Source organism: Tubulanus polymorphus, chromosome 11 (genome assembly GCF_964204645.1).
Source record: "Tubulanus polymorphus chromosome 11, tnTubPoly1.2, whole genome shotgun sequence".
NCBI classification, from domain to species: domain Eukaryota; kingdom Metazoa; phylum Nemertea; class Palaeonemertea; order Tubulaniformes; family Tubulanidae; genus Tubulanus; species Tubulanus polymorphus.
This window is the reverse complement of record NC_134035.1, coordinates 3,908,906-3,932,841: the sequence shown is the minus strand read 5'-3', so window position 1 is coordinate 3,932,841 and position 23,936 is coordinate 3,908,906. Positions and strand designations below refer to the sequence as shown.

General features: G+C 42.1%; 1 protein-coding gene and 1 long non-coding RNA gene across 2 annotated transcripts in view; both read right to left on the bottom strand.

The window, feature by feature from the left end:
* Positions 1 to 8,515: 8,515 nt before the first annotated feature.
* On the bottom strand, positions 8,516 to 14,568 carry LOC141913080 (uncharacterized). Its single transcript, XR_012620218.1, has 3 exons — positions 13,869 to 14,568; positions 12,992 to 13,071; positions 8,516 to 8,575 (listed from the first exon to the last, which is right to left on the bottom strand). It is a non-coding gene; the product is annotated as an uncharacterized LOC141913080 (long non-coding RNA).
* Positions 14,569 to 14,628: 60 nt separating this feature from the next.
* The window catches only part of LOC141912655 (uncharacterized), a 36,548-nt gene continuing 27,240 nt past the window's right edge, over positions 14,629 to 23,936 (bottom strand). Inside the window, exons 28-34 of the mRNA XM_074803980.1 lie at positions 22,728 to 22,851; positions 22,467 to 22,616; positions 21,639 to 21,825; positions 21,473 to 21,551; positions 20,336 to 20,833; positions 16,779 to 16,830; positions 14,629 to 16,123 (exon numbers count right to left, since the gene is read on the bottom strand). Of these exons, the coding sequence (XP_074660081.1) occupies positions 15,963 to 16,123; positions 16,779 to 16,830; positions 20,336 to 20,833; positions 21,473 to 21,551; positions 21,639 to 21,825; positions 22,467 to 22,616; positions 22,728 to 22,851 (1,251 nt within the window). The 3' untranslated portion in view covers positions 14,629 to 15,962. The remainder of the gene's footprint in view (positions 16,124 to 16,778; positions 16,831 to 20,335; positions 20,834 to 21,472; positions 21,552 to 21,638; positions 21,826 to 22,466; positions 22,617 to 22,727; positions 22,852 to 23,936) is intronic.

Sequence of the window (23,936 nt, the reverse complement as noted above, 5' to 3'; positions counted from 1 at the left end):
GCATTCAGTGTTTTCGTCACGATAACAATTGTACGGTATACGATCAGGGCATTTAGCTGATGTAAGTAATTTATCCAGTGCGGATGATAACTATATTATTCATTACAAGCGAGTGAAGATCGGAAAGATCGGGAGTTCATGCGTTCAAGGCGTCTCTTCACAGAGAAGTTCGCTTTCTCCGCATTCGAGCGAGGAGAACACGTACAAGCGAGAGATCTGTCGTGGCTATAACTGCTAATGATGATGGATATAATGGGTTCGTCGTATGAATGCAGTACGCACACATCTACACGGATATCAACTCAATCAAAACCGGCACCGGAATGAATCGTGACTTTGATGCGAGCTTCAATCGCGTGTATAGAACCTGCCGCCTCAGATTAGATTCAATAAGTTCGAACATTCGTCACTGCGTCTTTTTTGTTCTCTGTTTTCATCGAAGTTTAACGCTCTAACGCAGCCAACGTAGGGAGACAATGAAACACGGATTCAAACGTTCCGCTGTTTCCCGTTACCATCATGTTTCTTTTAAACGATTTCAAAGTCTGATAAAACGTAAACACATTTAAAAGCCGTGATCACCGAGTGGCCCGATACAATGTTCACACGGGTTCCAATGGGCCCGTGCCTGTTTGGCCAAATTTGGCCCGACCAAAAATGTCGGAGCAGTCCGAACCAAATTTTAGCACGGGTCAAAATAATGATCTCGTTTTAATTGCAACCGGTTCCGGGAATGACTCACTAAGCTATGTTTAAGCTGCATCGAGTTAGTAGTTTGCGTGTGGGCGACCTTTCTAAGGCACGCGCCAAACCTGGCTCGGGCCTGATTCCGTGCCAATTTGGCCCGGGCCAATTCGTGTGATCGCGGCTAAAATCGGTCCAACTTTGTAGATGTTTCTTTTGCGAATTAAAAATATGCGTGGGCATATCGCTCAAAGCCGTGTGTCCATCTTCGCTAATGTTTCTGAACAACACTATAGTTAATCAAATAACATCTTCGTTTTGTACATGTTTTACACAGTGTACACGATTTCGCCGTCGAGACGGTCGCAACGGATGTCAACAAATTAATATCGTCTCTCGCGGCACGATGTATTTGTCTGCGTGTGCGCGAGAACGGGGACACCGGCACGCGAGTTGCGTCGCAACCGTGTCCCGCAATCGTGACCGTCCATTCTCGGAAGGAAACCCTAGGAAATTATTCGTCGTTTGAGTTAAAACGCGGTATTCTAGGAAAATATCGTATCAAAATATCGCCGTTTGGTATTTTATAGAACGGCTTCATGTTTGTAGACGTAATGCTATACTGAATAATCAAGAGATGAATCGGTACACCTAACCTCTTTTCACGTTATTACTGGTATTTCGTAGTTTCCTACTTTAATATGTTAAAAAAGTAGGCCTATTTTACATATGTTTATTCACCCTTAGCGGAGTCTCGAACCCTGTGGCACCGTATACCGCGTCGACGTGCAGTCGTGCGGTGCCATCGGGTTCGAGTCCCAGCTGAGGGGAACGTGTTCATCGGGCGATGTTTATATTTAATGTACCGTCCTGTATTGTTGTTAATATCTCATTGCATGTATTCCCTATAATATACAATTTGTAAGTATTCGGGGCGATAAAATAATGTTCAAGTTCAAGGTACAACATGAAATATATATACCCATCATAGACAGTACAACGTGGAAACCGACCGACACGAAAATGTCCTAAAAATCCAGTATTGGAATAATAGAATTGTCACATCTGGAAAATGCACAGCGTGGGTAGAGGCACAGTGTTGACTACTAATTGGAATCAGATAGAACAATCCAGTGCTGGAATTTGATAGTATAGTCACATTCGGAAATAGAACATCATGGAAAATGATAGAAATCGATTATTTTCCCATGTTGGTCAATTTCCGTGTTCACTAATTCAGCATCGCCTTCTCCGAGCTGTATATACGACGTTCTCTATACCACCCATATATCAGGCATGATACTATAGGAGCAACCTGAAAATGACTGGAAAAGGACGCATGGAGCCCGTGGTCCCCTTCGCCGTGTATGATCTGAAAGAGAAAGCCCGATATAGTCTTCTATGTATAAGCCATGACGAACAAAGTCCATACGTAGGCATTGAGCTAGACGCCCCTGTTGGGGGGACATCGTCCACCTTCACTCAAACCTATCATTCCCGTCTGAAAAAAGTGGAGCAATTCTCGCCGTACAAAATGCCTCGATCATACTGAACGTCGTTAAAAGAACCCACAAATATTTCCGCAGTTGGTTTCGGAAATGACGTTCACTGAGAATCAGCTTTATATTCATCATCTATCGCAAAATGAATTACCGCCCGTCATAACAGTATATACCCTTCTTAATCATTGCGAGAATGATTCTTGTCCCAACAAAGTTAATCGAATAGCTTATACAGCCTGAGTTAAGGAAATAACAGCTACTGCTCCGTACAAAAACTACTATTATTTCGAAAATATTCTAGATCCCGGTCGAGACCTCGGCAAGCCCGACGGTCGCCGCGACCCAGCCGACTAAACAAGACACCACACGCGTAACAAAAAAAATCCGAAGACATACTTCTTAAACTATAGGAAACCCTCTGTTTCGCTCCCGGCAGGTATGGTGGGTTTGTAAGGGACAACAAATCATAGAATTAGACGAAATCTACCAATAAAATAACAGGGCCAATCCCTATTTCAAGATAAAAAGAATAAAGCATTCCTTTGTATATTAAATTTGTATATACGGTACACACATAGGGCCGTAGCAAAAAAAGAAAAAAAACTAGGTCGATCACCACGCGGTTAGGGCTCACCGAGATTCAAATGCCGCGGAGGTCGCAGGTTCTTCGGTCCAGGCGTCCGACTGAAACCAGCTTGTTGAACCTTCGCATCGTGTCATAACATTTCCAGTGCCACCGGGGTAGTTTGTGAAGCGGCCTCGAAGAGAGCCGATCAGACTTGACAGAATCAAATACTAGAGATTGGAAAATGAATATCAATCAGAAAAACTGGCCATGATTATAGGTGAAATCATTCATTGCATATTTATTCATGGACTATTTCGGAGAATTTGTAACTCGTCAACGCGTGGGAATCGTGTCTGCTGCGGTGAAAAATAATCGCTTCCCAGTGGAATTCGTGAGTTGAATAAAAACAAAAAAAAAGTTGTAGATTTTTCGCATCGTCTGGCGACACGAACCGTCGCAATCAGAGATACTGTGGATGACGCAGATAGCAGTAAACTGTAGAGCAACAAACAGAGCGAATTTAGATGAAATTTTGAAAGTCAAATGGTAATTTGTGCGCGCGTGTGTGGGCACTTGATTAAGGTCATAACGTCATCAAACTGCGTCTCGATTTGTGACGACGAACGAAGGTGTGTTGACTACGTATCGGATGATCATCTGGGGATTAATTAGGCCGAATTGGGACTCGCTCGGCTGCCGATTCGTTTTGCGCAGACGCCGTAAAGAATGGCAACATAACGTTTCGGAATTCTCTCGGAGGTTTTCTAATGACCGACAATGATTAATCAAATCGTTTTTACCGAGTGCGATTTGAATATTTATTGTTCCGATGTTTCTGAGAATGTAACGCGCTTGATGCATCTTGTTATTGCATAAGGCTGTTAGCGAATTTCAAGCCTCGTTAGTACTTGATATCATTAGAATATGTTATGAAAAACTCGATAACGAGTCCCCGGAGACCTTCCCTTGTTGAACCCCATAGGCCACGTCTTTACTTGATATAATTAAAACTATCAGTAATACCATCGGGTTCTCCCAAACTCGGTTGTCCACCAATGTTAACGACAAATGATGAAGACAAATGACAGTGAAATTACGCGCACTCAACGGGGTTCGAACCCGGGTCTATTTTCGCGCGCAAACCAAGTATACCAATATCACTGGTCCAGTTGGTCAGTGGTAATAAAGTTTGTCGCCATGCGTATCACTCTTACCTTACCAGAACGCTCGCAGGAATTAACTAGTTTATAACATCTACATCAGACACTCGTGGAGAGTACCGACATTAAAAGCGGAGAAGCAACTCGCTCGATCTCATATCCCTCTCAGTTGCTCAGGAATCGAAGCGCACGCGACATGAGCTGTGTTATTGCGGTTGCTCTCAGTTGCCGCAGGTCGACGTAAGCCGCAGTCTTAACGCCCACGATTACGTAAATCCTACACGGTAGTCACACCGGATGATAGTCATAATAGATGTGTTAATTCGTGTATCAACGACAGAGGAAATGAAATGAGACGATAAGGAACCGCACCTTCGGGTTCACCCGAGGATGGCTATAACTATTTGCGTCAGTGTATTAAGTAGACGTTTGAATACACTCATTTTATTCATTGGATCTTAATCATTTTTTCAAAATGGTTTTGCGTATTGAAATATCATAAAATCAAATGAAAATCCGATTTCTTATTCAATTCAATGTTTTTCCCGAGCCGGCGGCCATCGAATTCCGACTTCTTAACTCAATTAAATCACCACAACTTAAATCAATTTCATAATTATCCGATCGGCGAAAATTAACTCAATGATCATCTTCCCGGGAGCCTACCGTTTTAATTTGAATGAATGAATGCATAATTTTCAAATATGAGTGTACAAAGTACAGAATACAAACCACAGCAAATCATACTTGCAGGGGTCCGAATAGAAAAATAAGAAATATGTTCGTGTAACACGGTTTCCTCAAATTGTGGGATTCAACTCGTGAACAACATTATTGAAATTCAAAACCCTTTCTTGATGGGTTACCCGCAGTGCTACTTTGGCAATCGAGGATTCCACGTATGGCAAGCGAGGATCCGCCAGGTTCGCTAGTAGATAAGTTGGTTGTCTGCGTTCGATTTCTTCTACATTTCAATTAAATGTAAATGAACTTCTCTCTCAAATGAATCAATTGGTCAAGAAAATTGACGGATATCCGAGTTGAAGAATGAAAGTATTGCATATTTGGTGGGGGCCGTGTTATGATGATATATGGACTAGGGAGTCTAAAAATCCAGTTTTGCGAACTGACAACCTACTGATCGTCTCGCCATCTGGTTTCGCGGGTACCACATTCCGCACTATCTTTCGAGACGCGAATATTTCTTCGGATAAATTCGACATATACACAGAGGACAGTGTTGTTGTTGATCGATGAGGTGCAAGTCCTATAGCGTGCTGGGCGTTTGAACGGGTATTGTTGCGTGACACGGCGTCGCCGCTTTCCCCATCGGGCACTTCGCGTATTTATATACCAAACTCAGGCTCAGCTGCAATGAACTACTAAATCACTTTCTGACACTACGAATCGTTGTATATTTCGTTTCGTGTTATATCGAATGGCCGTAAATTGAGCGTCGAAGCAATTAAGGCTTTTTCTATCAACCGACGAAGATGTAAAAAAATGCATCGAATTTCGCTAATAGGATTTAGCTCTGACGTGTTCCATTTGTCATCAAATGACTGACTTGTTCAGTGTAGACTCTCTCTCTCTCTCTTTTCTTCACTTATTTCTTTTCGGTGGACCTGCTTAACCATTTTGCGAGCGGTGTGGGCGAGTCTTTAGAGCGTTCGGCTCTGGGAAGCCAGTTCGTGTGTTCGAACCCCGTACATTACCGTGTGTACTCAAGACACTTATCCTCATTGTCATTCTTCACCCAGGAGTAAATTGGGTACCTGGTCCGATAGACGACTCCTGAGCGCTTGCAGCTGCTCTGACGTTACATCTATCCAAGGAGAGATGACTGATAAATGGTTAAGAGTTATAGGCTGGTGGTCAAATACCAATTCTATAGATGGAGAGCGCCGATGTACATTGTACCACAGTGAGAAGTCGCAATTGAAATAAAATAACTATTACGATTTCTTAGTTTCTACAGACCCCACCAAGTCTAAGTAACTGTATTTTGTATATGGTATCTATATACGCTATGCTGCAAATTAATATTTGAAAATGAAGCATTCAAAACTTAAAACCCACAACAGATGATTGGTGATATTTCGATAGATTTTCCACGCTGACTAAGGTTCATTGACTGCTGGAAGTGAGAATAAAATGAGATCCAATAAGTATGGACAAGTGGTTGATGAACGGCACAGTTGGTTTCTATAGTTCCGCTGCGTAAATCATCACCGGCAAAGCTGTTTGATTTTCCCCGCAAGACCGTTTCATTAAACAGACAACGGGAATCAATATAGTAAACGCGTCCCTCGATCAAACTCGCGCAGCCACACTTTCACCTTGGTTAACTATAAAAGAGTATTCGTTGGCAAACGACGTTTCTTCCACACAAGAAAAAAGGGTAATTCTTCTCAAGAGGAATTTCCTATACGACAGATCGATTTGCCTTCGAATGATTTCAAATTATGTTTCAGATAGACGATTTGCTTTCGAATAATTTGTCAAATGCAAAGATTCAATTCTATTTTTGAGGCTGCTTTGAAATCGACAAATCGAAAAAGCATCGACCGTTCGGGAACTCAAAAACATCGTCAAACCGCCAGGCTCCATAGTCACGGCTTTTACTCAAGACCAGTCTAAGGCCATCTTTGTTCTCAAGCCAATCTAACAACTTAAGACAAGATTTACGAACACTTTGGACTTAAAGTCTCATCCCGTATAGCCGGGACAAGGATTCTTTCCCATCTTAATGTCCTCGAAAGCGTTGTGGCGCTGTCGCGTAAATGGGATGATTTATAATGATCTAAAAATCTAATATCAAGTCAAATTGGGTGACACTTATGTAGAGCGGTTGCCACTGTCATTTCTACATCAAACCCTCTAAAAATCAGCCACCGCTCTTTAAAAATCTGCAGCTCCTTGCGTTAACGATGCTGATCTCATAAGCATGCATCTATTCATTTCACGTGAATTGCAATCTAGAGTTCACTTAGTGAACTCTATACGTGGGTACGAGACGGCTCCCCGTGAACTTATCTGTTCTTGTCGTCTATGTTTGACGTCGGCAGCATAGAATATCGATCGATTATCAATAACAATCCGATCAGAGTCGATCTCGTCTGCGATAAGTAAATCCGCTGTACGCCGCTTTAATCAACTCGGGCCGGGGTGAAATTGGTGTCGTCTGCAGAAGACGTGACGACATACGCGAGTGGCTTCTTATCTAGTCAACAAACAACATAGAGGAGTTTCACCTCCAAATCTCGATGCATGGAATTAGGCAACCAACAAAACTTAACCCAATCAGTCGCTTGCCGGGTCAGGCTGGGTGGAAGATTGTAAACACGAACCGAAATCGAAATTTCCAATATTACGTATACTCTTTCAATTTATACAAACAATTCGGTAAATTCGGCCGCCCGATCCAACCATATTTTTACTTCCGATATCGACAGCGAACCTCCTGTTTCGTTCCCAGTAGTGGTATCACTGGTGGGTTCGTAAGGGACACCAAATCAATGGAGGGACAATTTCCTATATTTCGAGATTAAGAAAAAAAAGTCGGTAGCTGATTGACGCGTCTTTCTTCGAGCGAATATTGGTTCGTTCGTTTAGGTGTTATGATGTTTGACCACCTGTCGTCACAATTAATATCTTCCCCTGCAGTTTATCGGTAAACGAACCTACCGATATTTGATTTATACATGTATACCGTGTATAGGGATGAATAACTCGAGTTTACAATATGATCCGATAAACAAGGTCGTTAATCATATACCCCGTATACCGAAAACTGACAGCTACAAGTCTGGTCGGTCTAGTCCAGCTTATCGGCTTCGTCACCACGGACTCCGGAGCGCGGGATCGGGTCAGTCGGTTTGATATCGCTAAGTACCTAATGCCCCGCCGCCGTGTAGAACATAAATCAATCGTTTTGGAAAAAAGAAAATAATAAGGTATATGAGAAATGCATAAAAACTGCCTATATTAGAGGCAGCCTAATTGACAATAACCTACTGCACGCTTCATAAAACGCAACAGCTCACGAAATGCTGCGGCGGCAGCATAAAATCTGAAATCTTATACCGAACCATTATTTATCGCCATGCACGGTCAATTTCGTCCATTATTCATTCCTATTCATTCCGCGTAGGAGGTGTCTACAAACCAGGTCTCCCGCCGGCTACCTGATGTTATGTCGAGACAGAATAAATTAAACGGAGAATTCAGCGTGTATTCGAGAGGGCCGAGGGGACGAGATGACCGGCGCGAAATAGAGAAAGAAATCGTATTACGAGCGTCTCTGATGTGTTCGTTTATTCAAATTATCTCTCATCGATCTGTAGCGACGTCGTGTAGACGAGTCAGACGATCTAAGCGCAGACTGCATCAGCCGATAACGCGCCGTGGCTTCCACGCACGTCAGCAGCCATTTGCTGCTGATGAAAACCAGCAAAGAAACAGCTTTTCAATTGCTACCGAGAATGAGCATTCATCGTTCAAATTATTAAGAAAAACACCACCTTTTCGTTGAAACTGTCACACGACGAACATTAGCATCGAACATCGATAAGCCTCACTCGCCACAGCGTTTCATTCATGCACGCATTCCGGAAGACGTTGAAAAAGATAACAGCAAATTTCTTCGATTTAATTTTCTTCTAAAATGAAAAAAATATACGCTCAAAATTCGCTGCGAAAATTAACAATTTAAGGAAATGAATTTCTTTCTCAAATCGATTTCTAGGTAAATGGGTGATGACGTATATAGGCTGTCAGTTGTACGGGGTGATTTTCTACGTCATGATTTCCGGCACCGTCTGGCTTTCCACCGTCACGGTCCTCGAAAGGTAAGCTTTTCTTTAAAGAAACGAATATTGGTCCCTTGGGTTCGGGCACCGCTTGGCTTGGTCCAAAGTTGCTACAGCCAGTGGGCTCTGTGACTGCACCCTCACTTACGTCGTTAACTCGGCATTTGAATCGTTCATAATCTTTAAGTGAAAAATAAATTAATATTTCTTATATTTCCGGGTTTGCTTCGTAAGATTTGCTTAAAAAAAACGTCCTGCTCAAAGCGGTGTCATCATTCTTGATATCGTATTATTCCAACGAAACATCGAAACATAACGAGATTTGTAAAGGAGCCGCGTAAACCTGGTGTTATGGGTCAGTAAAAAAAGTAGAGATATTACTTTATAGATTTACTACCAAGTCGGTTATAACGCTGCAAACAAATTCGCTCGATCGAACTGAAATTCGATGAAAATACCATTCTTTATAACGCTGCCAATGCTTTCCAATGATTGAAGAGAACTTTGACCGGAGATATCACCGGAGATATAACCTTTTCGCTTTCAACGCATATAGACGGGCACCAAAGTACAAAAAAAGTCCTCTAGAAATTAAGTTCGGTTCAACAGGGATACCATATGGACAAATTTGGTATCATTCGAAAGCTTTGGGGAATCGATATCCGTTCCATGGAAACTGGTGCAATTTCCATGGAAACGGATACCAAGGCAACCAATACCTAATTTGATTTCATAGATAGAAATCCTTTAAAAAGTATGTAGCTCCTAAACCAAGGTCCTAAGTAGCCCGCTATTACACTAATTTCAGGTTTTCGTGTATGGGCTTTCATTTGGTAAAATTTATTTCATATAGTATCAAATTCATGATAGCTGACAACGGAAGCTACTGAAGCTAGCTGAAGATTAATTTGCGCACCACAATCGCAGTCGATAAGTGGTTCTATATAATAGCATCGTAGCAATAGCTTTGAAACAATATCCTCAAACGCTAATGGCTTCACGGCACCACGGATACAAATAATCGATGATCAAGCGGTTTCAAAAAGTTTTTCGCGCTACGATTCCAACAGTGTTTGAAAAGAAAAGTTTCTACATGTAGCTATATATACGCACGTGCCTTTACTCTCTATTTCTCTGTCTGTTTCTGTTTAGAATGACAAAGCTTATTAAACCGACCGAGTACAATCTGACATTTTCCGTCGCGAACACCAAATTGATAGTCGTCGGAATCTACGTCCTACTGGTGCTGATCTTTCTAAGTCCTATCTACGCCTGGGGCGAATTCGGTTATTTCAAAGGTAGGTTCTTGAAATTAGAGATATCATTAGCCGCGTCGTAAGCGTTTCGGATTGTGCAGGTGACTGCCGAAGTTACCACCTCAACGCCACGGAACCACAAAATGATAATAATCTAAATACTCCTTGCTTATTTCATCATCCACGATAGCTTGTTAATATTTCTACAATTCGATTGTGTACATTTCCAACAGGACGAATACGTCTCAAAAACTCTCTCCTTCATTTTTTCCCTTTCTAATGCATTCTATTCCTTCGCTCCTTCGCTCCATCTCTCTTTCTTTTTTTTTCGGTTTTGCCAATCTATACCTAATCCGACAGGATTTCCCGACTACGACGGCCTCTGACAGCGCGCCGTCTTGTCAAGTACCATTAACCGGTATATAAAATGAAGCGCTGTTGACAAAAAGAGAATGCTGACAAGCATTCGATATCCACCGCTGACAAGATGCTTTCTTAGAAATCAGTCTTTTTACTTGGCCACTTTTTCCTTCCATTTTTGTTTTACGCGCGATAGACTCCGACGAGATCTATAATACCCGATAATATCTCTTTGTTCCAGGCTCGACAGATTTGTGCATTTCTTTGCAACGAAATACGTCCGAGTGCCTCCCCGGGAGAAACGAATCGACGCCGTGCGAGCCGCCGACGCAAACCGAGACGATGGAATTAAAAGCTTTGCTGATGGATTATTTTCGAATCGTGCGCGCTGTTCACGTTCGTCGCAGCGTCGTCCAACGCGCGGAAGTGTGCGTCACCCTGCGATTTGAGGACCACGTCAGCGCCGAGGAATACTACAACGCGACCGTGTCGAACAATCTACAACGATCTTTCGGTATTTTCCTCGGCGCGCGGGGTTCGAACGTGACCGCCGCAGTCAGGTTCCAAACGACGATCGACGTGATGAAATTCGCCGTTTACTTCGAGAAGGAATTATCGTATCAAGGTTAGTTAGTATATAGGGGGTCAATATTTGGACAAACTTGTCACATTCCACAAAAGGGCACTTTGACGTCTGAAAAGGCAATATTAGGTCACTCCGCACCGAGGGGCTAGTCAAACCGTACACCCTCAGCTATCCTTTGTTGACCATTTTTGTAATAGGACCTGAACTTGTCATATCCCAAAAGGCATGTAATTTCTTCAAATCCAGAGTCGAAGAATACGAAACTGTGACACTTGAATGAGGGGAAGTTGTTGCAACTCCAATTCTGGGATGGGAAGGTATAATGATATATTGTCCAGTTCTGGTGAGTCGAGGGGCAGAATTTGCCAAGAGCACGAACAAAATGAAAAGGGCTGTTAAAAAGGGCAAGTACCCGCGAAGTCAAAGCGGAGTCTTCTGGTGCATTTTGATACGACCGAAAGAGGGAGTGAGGCTCGAGAGGGACACGTGAATTCTAAATGAAAATTTGCCTCGAAAGAAATTGCCGTTGCTTTTCGAGAGGGCACGTTAAAGTTGCGATGGGCTAGCGCGAACCCGTTCGTATACCAGCCCCTGTATATCTAGCGAACGGTTGATAATACGCCAGTATAGAAGTCGTTGCACTAAATATAATTCAGATTCGATCATATTTTCAGGCGCTATGCACTGTAGCTTGGATTTCTCTCACGTCAACCAACACATCGGTTCGTTCCTCGGATTAGTTTTAATTACGACAGTTTTCTCGCCGTTCGCCGTGTTAATATACTGCATCGTCAACGCCTATCGGCACCTGGAATCCGTAACGCTACAACTCAGCGCCAGCTCTTTCGAGTACCGCATGGCTATTTCCGCGCTGGTAGCCTGCAGCGTCATCTACGTAGTCTATCTGAATTACTGGATTATCAATATTTGCGCGGGCGGCGGGCTGCCGATATCGTCGAGCATCGTCGTCTTGTCGAACGTGACCTTGTTCGTGACGCTCGGCTGCGGGTATCCCGTATGCTACCTGGTCGTCGTCGACTTTCGTCCGTCGTATTCGTCCTGCTTGTGTCAACACGGCGGCGGCGGCAATCGCCGGTCGGCCGCAGACGGCGTCCGCGTGACGAAAAACGATCAGCGCAACGCCGATCGCCGAGCCACCAATCGAGAAATACAGATTAGGGCGGCGCGAACGAGACGCAACGTTAGCGACCTGGAAGCGAATAGAATAGACGAACTGCCGCCCGACGACTCGGCGGGTTCGATCAGTTACGTATGACAGGGTATTGTCATAATCTAGATATACGTGGCTCGACTCGCAGCCGAGAGGTGGCGGGTTCGCGGCCCGCGAGTGAACCCAGCACACGCGGTCAGGACGTCAGCGCCCCGCAACCAGAATCGCTGATCTAACTGAAGTCCGACCGCGACGCATCGCGCCCGTTCCATAGGACTACAAGCACAGTTTGAATACACGGAATTCGAATCTATAGCGTGGACTCGATCGAAAAACTGACCAGGAAACCGATGACCCTTTTACGCACACACAAAACCGGCATTTCAATGTGATGTGGATGTAACTTTTTAATGGTTTGTTTTTCAACAATTCTGGTCGACACGTCCGAGATCATAGAAACAATGCGTAGGTAGAGTTAGTGTTTGGTGATTTTTTTCTTTTACCTTTCTTTAAAATTACATCTGAAACAGGATGGCCACTTTTCTTTGACTTGCTTTTTCTCAGACAATTCCCCGTAATGCACGTTGTTTTCCCTGACTTGATCTGTTACAAGAACCCAATCAATTAACACAGTCAAATACGTAAGACATATAGAAACTGTTTGATTTTACGCGTGATGTAGTGCGATCTCATCGCAATTTCCCTCATTTTACCCTCATTTTTAGCTCCCCCCTCACTATTCCCTGATTTCCAGGTAAGTGGCCATCCTGTGAGGTTTTGTTGAAATTGGCCTATTAATCGTCCAGGTTGGGATACACGTAAAATATCGAACGCTAAACCAAAACAGCGCTGCATTTTTTTAACAAGCGATGCCAAACGTAGGTTTACGGTACCTTGAAAATATTAACACCGAGACAATCTTGAAAAATCACGCGGCTTTTCGATCTATTTTTCAGTTTCGACAGAGCCTGATCTAAAACGAGACAACGAGAAAAGTTCTTCAAGTGTGATGGTTCCATCTGAAACGAAGGCAGCGGCCGAACCCCAAACCGTCAACGGGACTATAGCTATATATAATAACCATCAACGAATTCGTTCAATGCGCAACAATTTATTTATTTATTAATTCATTTATGTCATCAATCGATCTATTGTTTACCTATTCCGTTATGAACCTATTCGAATGGATGTATATCTTCGATATGTCAATGCCTATAACTACGTGTATATACATATAATACATCATACAAATAGAAGCGTTCGTCTCATTCAAATCGTATACATCGAATATGAGCTGCTCATCTACGGCGAACTTCGGTTATCCGAATTAGTCGACTGGCTACTCGTGAACGATAAATTTGGAAATATCACGTGATAATCATTCGCTCTCTCATTGGCTAATTGATCAGTTGCTTGCCGTTTACTCCGGCGGCGATCGATGAGCAATTTCTCGGCGACGAGCGATAATTATTTTCCGTCGCCCAATATCAAACATGTTTGATATCGGTCAAACTGAATGTCAGTCCGAACAGGGAGATGGGAGTGAACTGTCGTCCGAAAATAGCGAGCCACGCGATTGAACGCGGTCGCCGTATAGTTCAAGATGGCCGCGAAATACGTAACGTCACCGAACTAAAGCGCGTTCAGGGTTATTAGCTCCGCGACCAGCAGCGCTGTAGAGTTGACTATTTACGGAAACGGAAGTTCGTCGAGATCGCCACGATCATGTGGCGGCGTAATTGTCCATCAGTGACTTCTTAATTCACTTACCGGCTTGCACCTGGCCGTAACTAGACCTTATTCACCGGCGTATATAGCGTCAACGTGCGTCTCTTGAGCCGCGACATCACACGACCATTTTTGGCCTTGGCCCAACCTGACCCAGAACAACTGGTATGCACATGTGACCAGGCCCGAGCCAAATAATCGCGCGTGAATGGCAACTGGTTCCGGGAGTGACTCACTTCGCTTTGTCTAAGCATCGTTAAGTATCACGTGAGTGGTTTACGTGTGAACGCGCTCTCTAATTAGGCACGTGCCAAATTTGACTAGGACCTGATCCGGGCCAAATCGTCTCCGTGTAATCGCGGCTACATTGTCGGTCAAAACGGCGGTCATTTAACTTCTGATAGCCGCTTGCCGGTTTGCTCGACATTGTATATAATACATGTACGCCGTGACCTAACGCACGAATAAGGTCTCTCCCAGTGTGATACCGGATATTACTTTTCCCCATAATTAAGTCACCGGTGTCTCAGAGCGATATGAAGATATACGCGTTAGAAAAACAAACCGACAACGACGACATAAAAGGGCCCTGAACCCAGCCCACGTTAGTACGGTAAAAACCTCGCAAATATTTAACAGAATTTACGCCACATATCCCGAAGTGTGCTTAAAAATAAGCACCCATGTGGCGACGACGTTTCAACTTTCCACTGTGACCCTCTGGGCTGAGTTCTAATCACAAATTACGCGGCTATATATATATATATATATATATATATATATATATATATATATATATATATACCGCGGTAAAAATACTTAAGTAATTACACCCAGAAAGGGATGACGTCCAGAAAGCAACTGCTATTTTCACGACAAAACGTTTCCAAGTGACGTTCAAGTGACCCTCTGGGAGTAGTTCTAATCACAAATGACACGGCTAAATTTGCCGCGGTAAAAATACTCAAATACACCCCCCAGAAACGGATGCCGTCTACAGAAAACAACGGCTATTTTCACGACAAAAACACTTTCTGCTGTTTGTTTGGCTCTCTCTCTCTGTCTTTCTGTGTGATTATCGAAAGTGAATGACAAGGACGGAGCTGAACAAATATAAACATACAATATCTTAACGATAGAATTAAGCACCGATACAAAAATGAGTATATATATATTAATGCTATATTCTTCACATCCCTGATAAATGGCGTTGATAATACAAGTAAATCGACGAGTCAATTATGATTGCCTAAAAAAGGACAATTCATTAAACGGTGAACAAACGAACGGATGGACGGACAGGAAATCATTTTAAAAAAAAACAACCTAAAACAGCGTGAGAATCTATCATCAACAAACATCTTAACAAATACATCGTAAATAACTATTTAGCGATAACAAAACCGTAAAAAGGTGTTCATTAAATCATTCGTAGATCGGGCAGTTTTTCTGATGATATTGGACGGATATAATCAGCATACACTTTATATATGTACATGAGCATTGGTTAACAAATAAAAACCCATAGAAAATTCGTAGACAAAGTTTATTTCCTAACATTATCATTATTTTAGTTCCTTTGAAGATGAGGTTTAGAATTAACATCGAAACTGTAAGAAAATAAACTTTTTCTACAAAATCTACCGCGGGTTTTTATTTGTTAACTATACTGAGATTTAAATCAGTTCACTACAGTCATGAGCATTGGTAAACAGTTGACTCGATTCAAATCGGAATATTTTCGTTTGGTTAAATGTTCGTGGCACTTAATACGAATCGCGAAAATACCTAACTCCGATATCGCTGAAGCTGGACATAGTTTTTCGCGTTTGGGAGCGGCGTCTGGGTCTGCATTATAAACAGACGTTCCTTTTTTTTATAAGACTCTCTTTTAAGCGAGAGATATCATATACGCGTCATCAACTAATTGGTTTTTCGAATGGAATTCTGATTAAACCGCCACACGAGCGCGGGCGGCTTCCATTCATCTATCGACGCACACACACGCACAAAAAAAAATCGAAGCCACTTTTACCGACTTCAAGTTCTCGCCGTCGGCGTGATCATGTCAGCAGACAGTTGCACCAAGAAAAGGACGGAGAGGTCATTGACCAGAGCAGACGATGATGCAAGCGATTACTTCTTCGACTGGTTCGTCGTCGTCGTCGACGGAGCCATGCGCAACAGCGGCGGCCGATGAGACCGGCTCGTCGGGTAGAACATCGAGTGATGCTCGTGGGCCGGGTGATGGTGTTTGTCGGAAATCATGAGCGAGATTTTCGTCGGCGAAGTAACTTCTGAAATGTAAAATAAACGGAATTACCGAAAAATGGGCGGATTTAGGGAGAACGGTTTGGGTCTTTATTATTAAAAGGATTCCTCATTCGGGTTGGGCTTAAAAAAATGATATCTTGCTTCTCCTAGTCGGCCGGGTCATTTTGTAAACATCAATGAAATTAAGTTCATTTCTTTCTGTTCATTTCTCTTCAAAAAGTTATGTAGATAGGCCGCCGGCTGGGTCAACTTCGAACCTCAGCAGACATGCCTAAATGTGCATATATCTTATCCTTGACCGATACGCTGATCCATTCCTACAGCAGATGACAGTGAACGATCCCAAAATTTATGATCTCATCAATATTGCGGGATTGCTCATATTTTTTCCACATTTAGAAAATATCAAAAGTAACGGTTTATTCGGCGTAATGGATCGAGACAAAGTGGCTACAATATCGTACATAACAACAAAGAGGAAATTCTAAAAATACAGTAGATTCGGCTAGAGTCTGATCCGCTCAAGTCGAATGTTAGTTGAAATGTTTTTTTCTTCTCGTGACGCTATCTACTCGAGTCGAAATATTTTCTACAGTCCCGAAACGTGCGACTAAGCGGAGTCTACCGTGCGTATCTCGTTTGCAGAAAATAGTGAAAAAAATAGCCATATACACGAACCTTGGACGCCTTTCGACCCTTTGCCCGACCGGATGCGCGCTTTCCTGTCACCCTGAAAAAAATAATCATACAATCCTATACATCATGTTTATACGTAGATGACGAAGTAACGCGTGTCATTTTTACCCCGAAATTAAAATTGTAAAACTACGAAGGAGATTGCGTAACGTGCACACACAAAGGTATAGATGCAAAGCAACGAAACTATTTCGAATCCAGTTCCACAGTATAATTTGAGTTTGAAAACGAGTTAAATCTTCAGAAATGAACTGATTTTTTTTCGTGCTTAGAATCAAAAGGAGCTACAAGTGCTTGCGTATGTGTGTCACTGGGTCCTGAAATAGGAGGAGGAGGCACACTAGCACACACAGAGCAAAATCAACATGATGAATTCAGACGATTTTTCTGATAAAAATTTTCAAAGATTATGATTACGCCACTTGAGAAGTTCATCAGTAATTTAACATTGAAAGAAGTGATATCTGCTACAGCCGCAGCTCAATGGTCCAGTGGCAAACAACTCGCCAAAGAAGAGCAACTACGACGGAACCTCGTCACAACGAACTTCATAGGAAACCTTAAGATCCGTGCGAACCGCAAGGTTGCTATATCAAGTATGAAATTATTGGAATTTCTTTTTCCAATCTGGGATGAAATTTCTGGTTTGTGATCTACTGATAAATCGCTCTATGCCGAGGTCGTTGAAATGAGGTTCCACTAAATAAATATTCTGGGGTTGGTGTTTGATCTAGTAATCAGAAGCTGGCAAGTGTTATCACAAGTATCAAATATTCCACTGATTTGTTTTGATCATCAAAAGAAAGCGCAAATTACTCTAAAAATTTTGGCTGCAGCCGCCATTTATGATCCACCCTCGTAGACAATCTCTCTCTCCCTCTCTCTACGCTCTAGTTTATGAAGCCATGAGAAAACAGCAGCTCCTGGTAATGACGCTTTTTGTGTGCTTTGTCTGCGTAACAAACAAATGAATAGTGAGCTAATGTTCATCAACGCACCGAGTAAAAAAATGTAAATCAAAATAACAAAATTGTTCATTGCGAATTTATGACATTTTCAGTTCAAACAGTTCGCCAAAGGCATCGGATAATTGCAATAGCAATCGGTTTAAGATTGTGTTGAGAGAGAAAGAGAGAGGTATTGTGGTTGGATGCGAAAAAAAACCCGCGGAAATTAATTCGGATGAAACGAGAAAAAAACTAGCGCGTAACGACGATAAACGGTTCGGTGAATTGAAAAGGAACGAGAGGATGAACGCGGAAAAAAACGAAAACAAAATCAGAACGCAATTGAACGAGAATACCTCACACTGGGAGATCTACATACAGAATTAGGCGCTAGACAGCCACCTGAAGGTGGAGGCAAAGCCTGCAAAATAAATACATATACAATCTGATGAATGCGGATTAACGAAAAACATGTATGAAATTATTCAATTAGTAGTCTGGGTTTGCACAGGTGCTAGCAAGGACAGTGGTGCTGATGTAAATAAATTGCTTTTTCGATGAGTCTTTCACATATTATGTGTTCAGGACTTCCTTCACCGGAGATATTTTTGTTTGGAAATGAACTACAAGCACCAGACATTCGTCATTTTATCGGCACACTTTCAAAAACTGGTCGTCCACAGTTCACATGTGTTCAGAACTTCATCCGAGACATATTTCATCGAAAATGAACTTCAAACGCCAGACAATTATTGTCATTTCATGCGTTCAAAACTTTACCCGAGACATTTTGATTGAAAATGAATTAGAAACACCAGACATTAGACGTTTCATCAGCACTCAATCAACAACTGATCCTGCACGCTTCACCCAAGACATTTTTGATTGAAAATGTACTTCAAACACCAGACATTAGACAATTTATCAGCGCACTTTCAAAAACTGATCATCAAGGATTCAAATGTGTCCAGGACTTCACGCCAGACAGTTGCAATTGAAAATGAACTCACAAAGTGTTTTATCGTGCAGAAGACATTTTACCAGGTTCTTCAATAGAAGAAATTGATCGATAGGTTAGAATCCCGAGACGTTTGGCTACGATTTAATTCAATTCTAAACTAGCAACAACTAAAAGCATTACGTTACGTGTTCCTACGAAAAATAGGTCGAATAAAAATTTGTGTACGAGTTACGGAAAAGTGACTGAAAATACTGCGCGTGGATGAACTAACTCAACTGAGCAGAACTAGTCGTGGCTTTTGAAGAATAAAAGCCACAATAAAAAAAAAACTGTAAGAGGATTTGGACGTATCAACTCGAATGTCATTTCGAAAGTCTTTGAAAATGGCTCATAGCGTTCAGTTCTTCGATTGTGGATTTTATTATTCAACTGAGTGCAGACAGCCACTCGTCTACGACTAGCTGTGACTTGGTGTAGCGAATGGAACGGATTGCATATCATTGTAAACGTGCGTGACACCGACTATAAACCCATAGACATCATGCCTACCCGTTTTACATTTCGTTTAACAACGTCATTATTATCACGCGCTTTGGCCTCGTTGCCGGCGCCGGCGCCGCTACGCTTGCCACTATCGGTAGCCTCCTCCGCCGTTCTAACGACGTTGTTGGTCTCCTGATGACGATGAAAATAAAACGAGAAAAGTCGATTGGAAAAACCGATTGGAAAGATTGAAAGGTTTTTACCGTAAAGCAATGAACGACGACAGAAGATCGATAATGAGTAATCTTGTAAATCAGAGCTGCCAGTAACAAGTTTAAATGGTTTCAGGGAAATTTCATCGAAATACGAAAGAAAATGACCCATAAGTAAATGAGTATTCGGGGGATTAGGACCTAACATCTTTTACATTTCTGTAAAAATCAAGGGGGATAGTAGTATTAGTAATCAATGGGGGTAAGACCCTTTACACCATTAGTTTCACATATCTACACAAGACACTCAGTAACCCTTTCACATTTCTTCGTAAATTATTCAGTTATCAAGGGGGAGGGGGTAAGACCCTCAGTAACATCTTTCATATTTCAGTTCAAATTGATCAGTTATCAAGGGGGGCAAGACCCTAAGTAACACCTTTCATATTTCAGTCAAATTAATCAGTAATCAACAATAAAAACCTCAGTAACATCTTTCATATTTCTGTTGAAATTAATCAGTAATCAAGGGGGTAAGACCCTCAGCAACTCTTTCTTATTTTCTGCACACTTGAAATTATCTAATCAGTATTTCTGAGAAGCTAAAAGTGTTAACTATATCTACTGGAATATCAGGAACAGTTGGCAGCTCCGTAAGAGTATAAATGCGAGAAAAATCCAGCAAAATGTATATTAAAAAATGACACAACACATTAAAAAACGTTCAAACTTGAAAGCAAGACGCAATACATGAAAAAACCAGTATGAATTGCGTGTGAGGAGTAGGAGAGTATCAATAATAATAATAATAATAATAATAATAATAATAATAATAACAGTAATAATAATAATAATAATAACAATAATAATAATAATAACAATAATAACAGTAATAATAATAATAATAATAACAGTAATAATGAGTGACCTCATTACCTCTGATACGTTTCCCGATCTATTATCCCACGACGTGCTGCTAACGTCGCGATACGTGTTACTACCCAGACTGCCGCGGCGACTCCCCTCTTCCAGTTTGATCAGCTCGATCTGCTCGTTGATGAACGGTCCGACCGAGTTGCTGCGTACGGCGCGCGACCGACGAGTCGTGTGGTCCTCGCGGAGACGCGTCGCGGTCGTCGCTTTGCCGCGTCGCGCCGACTCGGCTCGACTGAACAACACGCGGTCGCTGTTGTTGCCGTTGTTGTCGTTGTCGGAATTGGAAAACGGCGACGACGGCGACGCGGCGTGCTGCTGGCCGAACGGCGAATTGCGGTTCAGATGAATCGGCGTTTCTTTGTGGATTCCGGGCTTCACGTTCGCGACGACCGGCTTCGACTTGTCGCTCGAATCGTTGTAAGCCTCGGATTTCGACCATCGCGCCTCAGTCTGTTTCGTCGTCGTTGCCCCTTTCGACAGAGAATCTAGTTTCTTTTTCTAAAAAAAAAGGAAAGGAAGAAATTAAATGTAAAACTGACAAATAAAACGATGTATTTTTAGTGTAGATGATGACTGAATTTTTATCTGGGGTGGATTCAAGGGGAAAGGGCAGGGGGTGCGCACCCCCCTCTAAATATGTCAACTTGGCCTGAAATTTTACAGAAATTATGAATGAACTCGCCTTGATTTCGATTTTTTCAAAGCTGAGATTGAGAACATTGAAACTAAAAAAGTTTAAATTCATAAGCTTGTTCTCTGTACTTCCGAAGAGTTTATCTTTGCCCTTTCGATGATATGATATGCCCTATCTTAAAGGTACAACCCTCCCTGAATCAGACCTTAGATTCGCCCCTATCATTCTAATATTCCTTAGGACATTTTCAATTTCATCTTCAGAAAAAAGTAGTGAAGAAATAATCAATCTAACAGTAATGAAACATTCCTACTTAAAAACAAAACACTGTATTTTCAAAAATATAAAATACGTCTCATATTTTTCAAAATACACCGTACTGTTTATTATAATTTTGTCACCATCTTTTTTTCTGATGATAGAATTAAGATTATCGTTGGATTTGTACACGTCACTCGGATAATTCGCACGGTCTTGGAGCATGAGGGATTTCGTAGTTATACCTCGATTGTGTCTTCGATCTCAGCCGTGATCGAGTTCACTTCGTCGCCGGTCATCTTTACGATCTGCTCTATACACTCCCTGTAAGAACGATTAACCGATGAATGTGACTGACGCGATCGAAAAATTGACAAGATTTCTCGCCACCTTCGCGAAACACGTACGTACCCGGTAGTCGGACTCAGATTCGCGCGTTTAGCCGAACTAATGACCGACGCGCGCAGTTTCTGAATGCTGTCGATCGTGCTCGTTATTTCGCGGCTTTTACGAGCGCTTTCTTTCGGCGTAACGCCGCGCTGCTGTTGTCTGATCGATGAACCATTGTGCGACGCCGCGTCGGAGCCGTAGCTTCCAGCTGCAAATAATCAACGAGACTGATTTAATTAGGAATCGAGCTACACGACGCGCTTAATCGAATCACTCTCGTCGATAAACCGTCATTGAATTCTACGTTCTACCAACGTCGACTAACTGCGACAAAACGACATTATTTTCTGATTTGTATTCATTGTTGTTTCGATCCTTAACTAAGCGTGGCCACTTTGATTTTGTTTGCTTTTTCCCCGGACATAGTTTTCCAGGCACGTTCTTTCCCCTGACTCGATGTGCTAAGAATCCAATCCATTAACGCAGTCACGTGATCTAACAAATCTCAACAAATGTTCCTGACTATTCCCCGATCTTCAGGTAGGTGGCCACCCTGTCCAACATTCCCACAGTGTGGCCACTTTTATTTGACTTTTGCCCCTCACTATACCCAGACATGCACGTTGTTTTCCTTGACTTCATCTGCTGAGAATTTAATCAATTAACACAATCAAATAGGTAAGACATAGACGGAAACTGTTTGATGTTTTACGCGCGATCTAATCGTCGCTTCCCTGATGTTTCCCTGATTTTTAGCTTTACTATTAAATTTCCCAGCTACCAGGTACGTGGCTACCCTGCATGGCATTCCCAGTTCACCGGAGGTGATGTTTACTGTAAATTTCGTACCGGGATTCGCGTTTTCCAAATGGTTACGTTCACCTCTATTGTCATTGAACTGGTCACCGATCTCCGAGCCCACCTGCGCCGTCGGGGTCGAAATATAGGTGGCAGTAGCCGACGGAACTCGCGGCCGATGGAACTGCGTCGACGATTTCTCTACAACGAAAAAAATAAACAACGAACTGAACAAAAATGTTCATCAAATTGAATCAAACAAGGTGTTGTATCTAAACCCCTTTTTTAAGTAAATTTTCTGCGAAGTTTTACCCCTGGAAACTTTCACGTAGTCGTGCGATTTTTCGCGTTCGAGCAGTTGATCGAAGGGCGGTGGATGCTGCTTCAACGGGCTACTGCCGCCTCCGTCGTCGTCGTCGCCGCAGTAACGCGGGTCCTGGGTAAAACGAAATAAAAAAAATTAATCAGTCGGTTCTGTGAAAACTTAATTTCAACCCAAATGTTTGGTATCGGCAATTTACCCTTTCAGCGCCTCTACACTGCAGTGCGGTGTATAAATTGGTGATGGACTTTGCTAGTACACCGCATTGCAGTGTATTGACATAAGTAGTAATTAATTTTTATCTCTATTGAAAGATGGAAGCACCATATTGAAATAATAGCAGCTAACGATACACCGCACCACGGTGTAGACACACTATAGTGGTATGCCTGTTATTCAACACACAGGGGTGGAATTTTTTTTAATTTTCAAGTTCTCCAGCACTTTCGGGTATAAGTCCGCATTGAAAGGGATTAATTCGTATTTTCAATTAGATGAAAACACACTTGTAAAACTGAAAGCCGCAATTTTGAGTCAAACTTCGAAGGCCACAAAATATCAACAAAACAACGATAGACTTTCATCAATTTCAATAACACGAAAGATGGCATTATCATCATAATCGTTCCCGAGGATAGTGTGACAGCAACTATGAATACCCATGAAAGAAACACTGAGCCAGTATGTTAACTGCAAACGTCATAAGAATATATACTTTCGCTAGATTCTCGGATACATAGAATCTGTACGAGAATATGATAGATATATATCATTTGACGTACATGGTTTATAAATATATACATTACATTACGCACGCACGGGCAGTAAGAAAGTTATCATATATGTGGTTCATCCATCAATTAATGAGCAATTTTCTCTCCCTTCACGCAGCGTAAGATGTCACATTGCAACGACAGTTGTTAGAGAGGGGACGGAGAGAGATATAACTTGAAAGTTTATCGACGCCTTGATAAATAACCCACGTATCGCTTAAAATTGTCGACAAATAATGAAATATATTGATGGCGTAGTGCACATCCACTCAAAAATGATTATTCAACTTTTCAAACATGAAATTATGAAATATATTCAATTAAAGAATAAATGCCACAATTCACAATACTAGTTATTATTATTTTGAAACACCAATATTGATGATGTAGTGCACATTGACTCACACAGAACTCCTTAACACATAG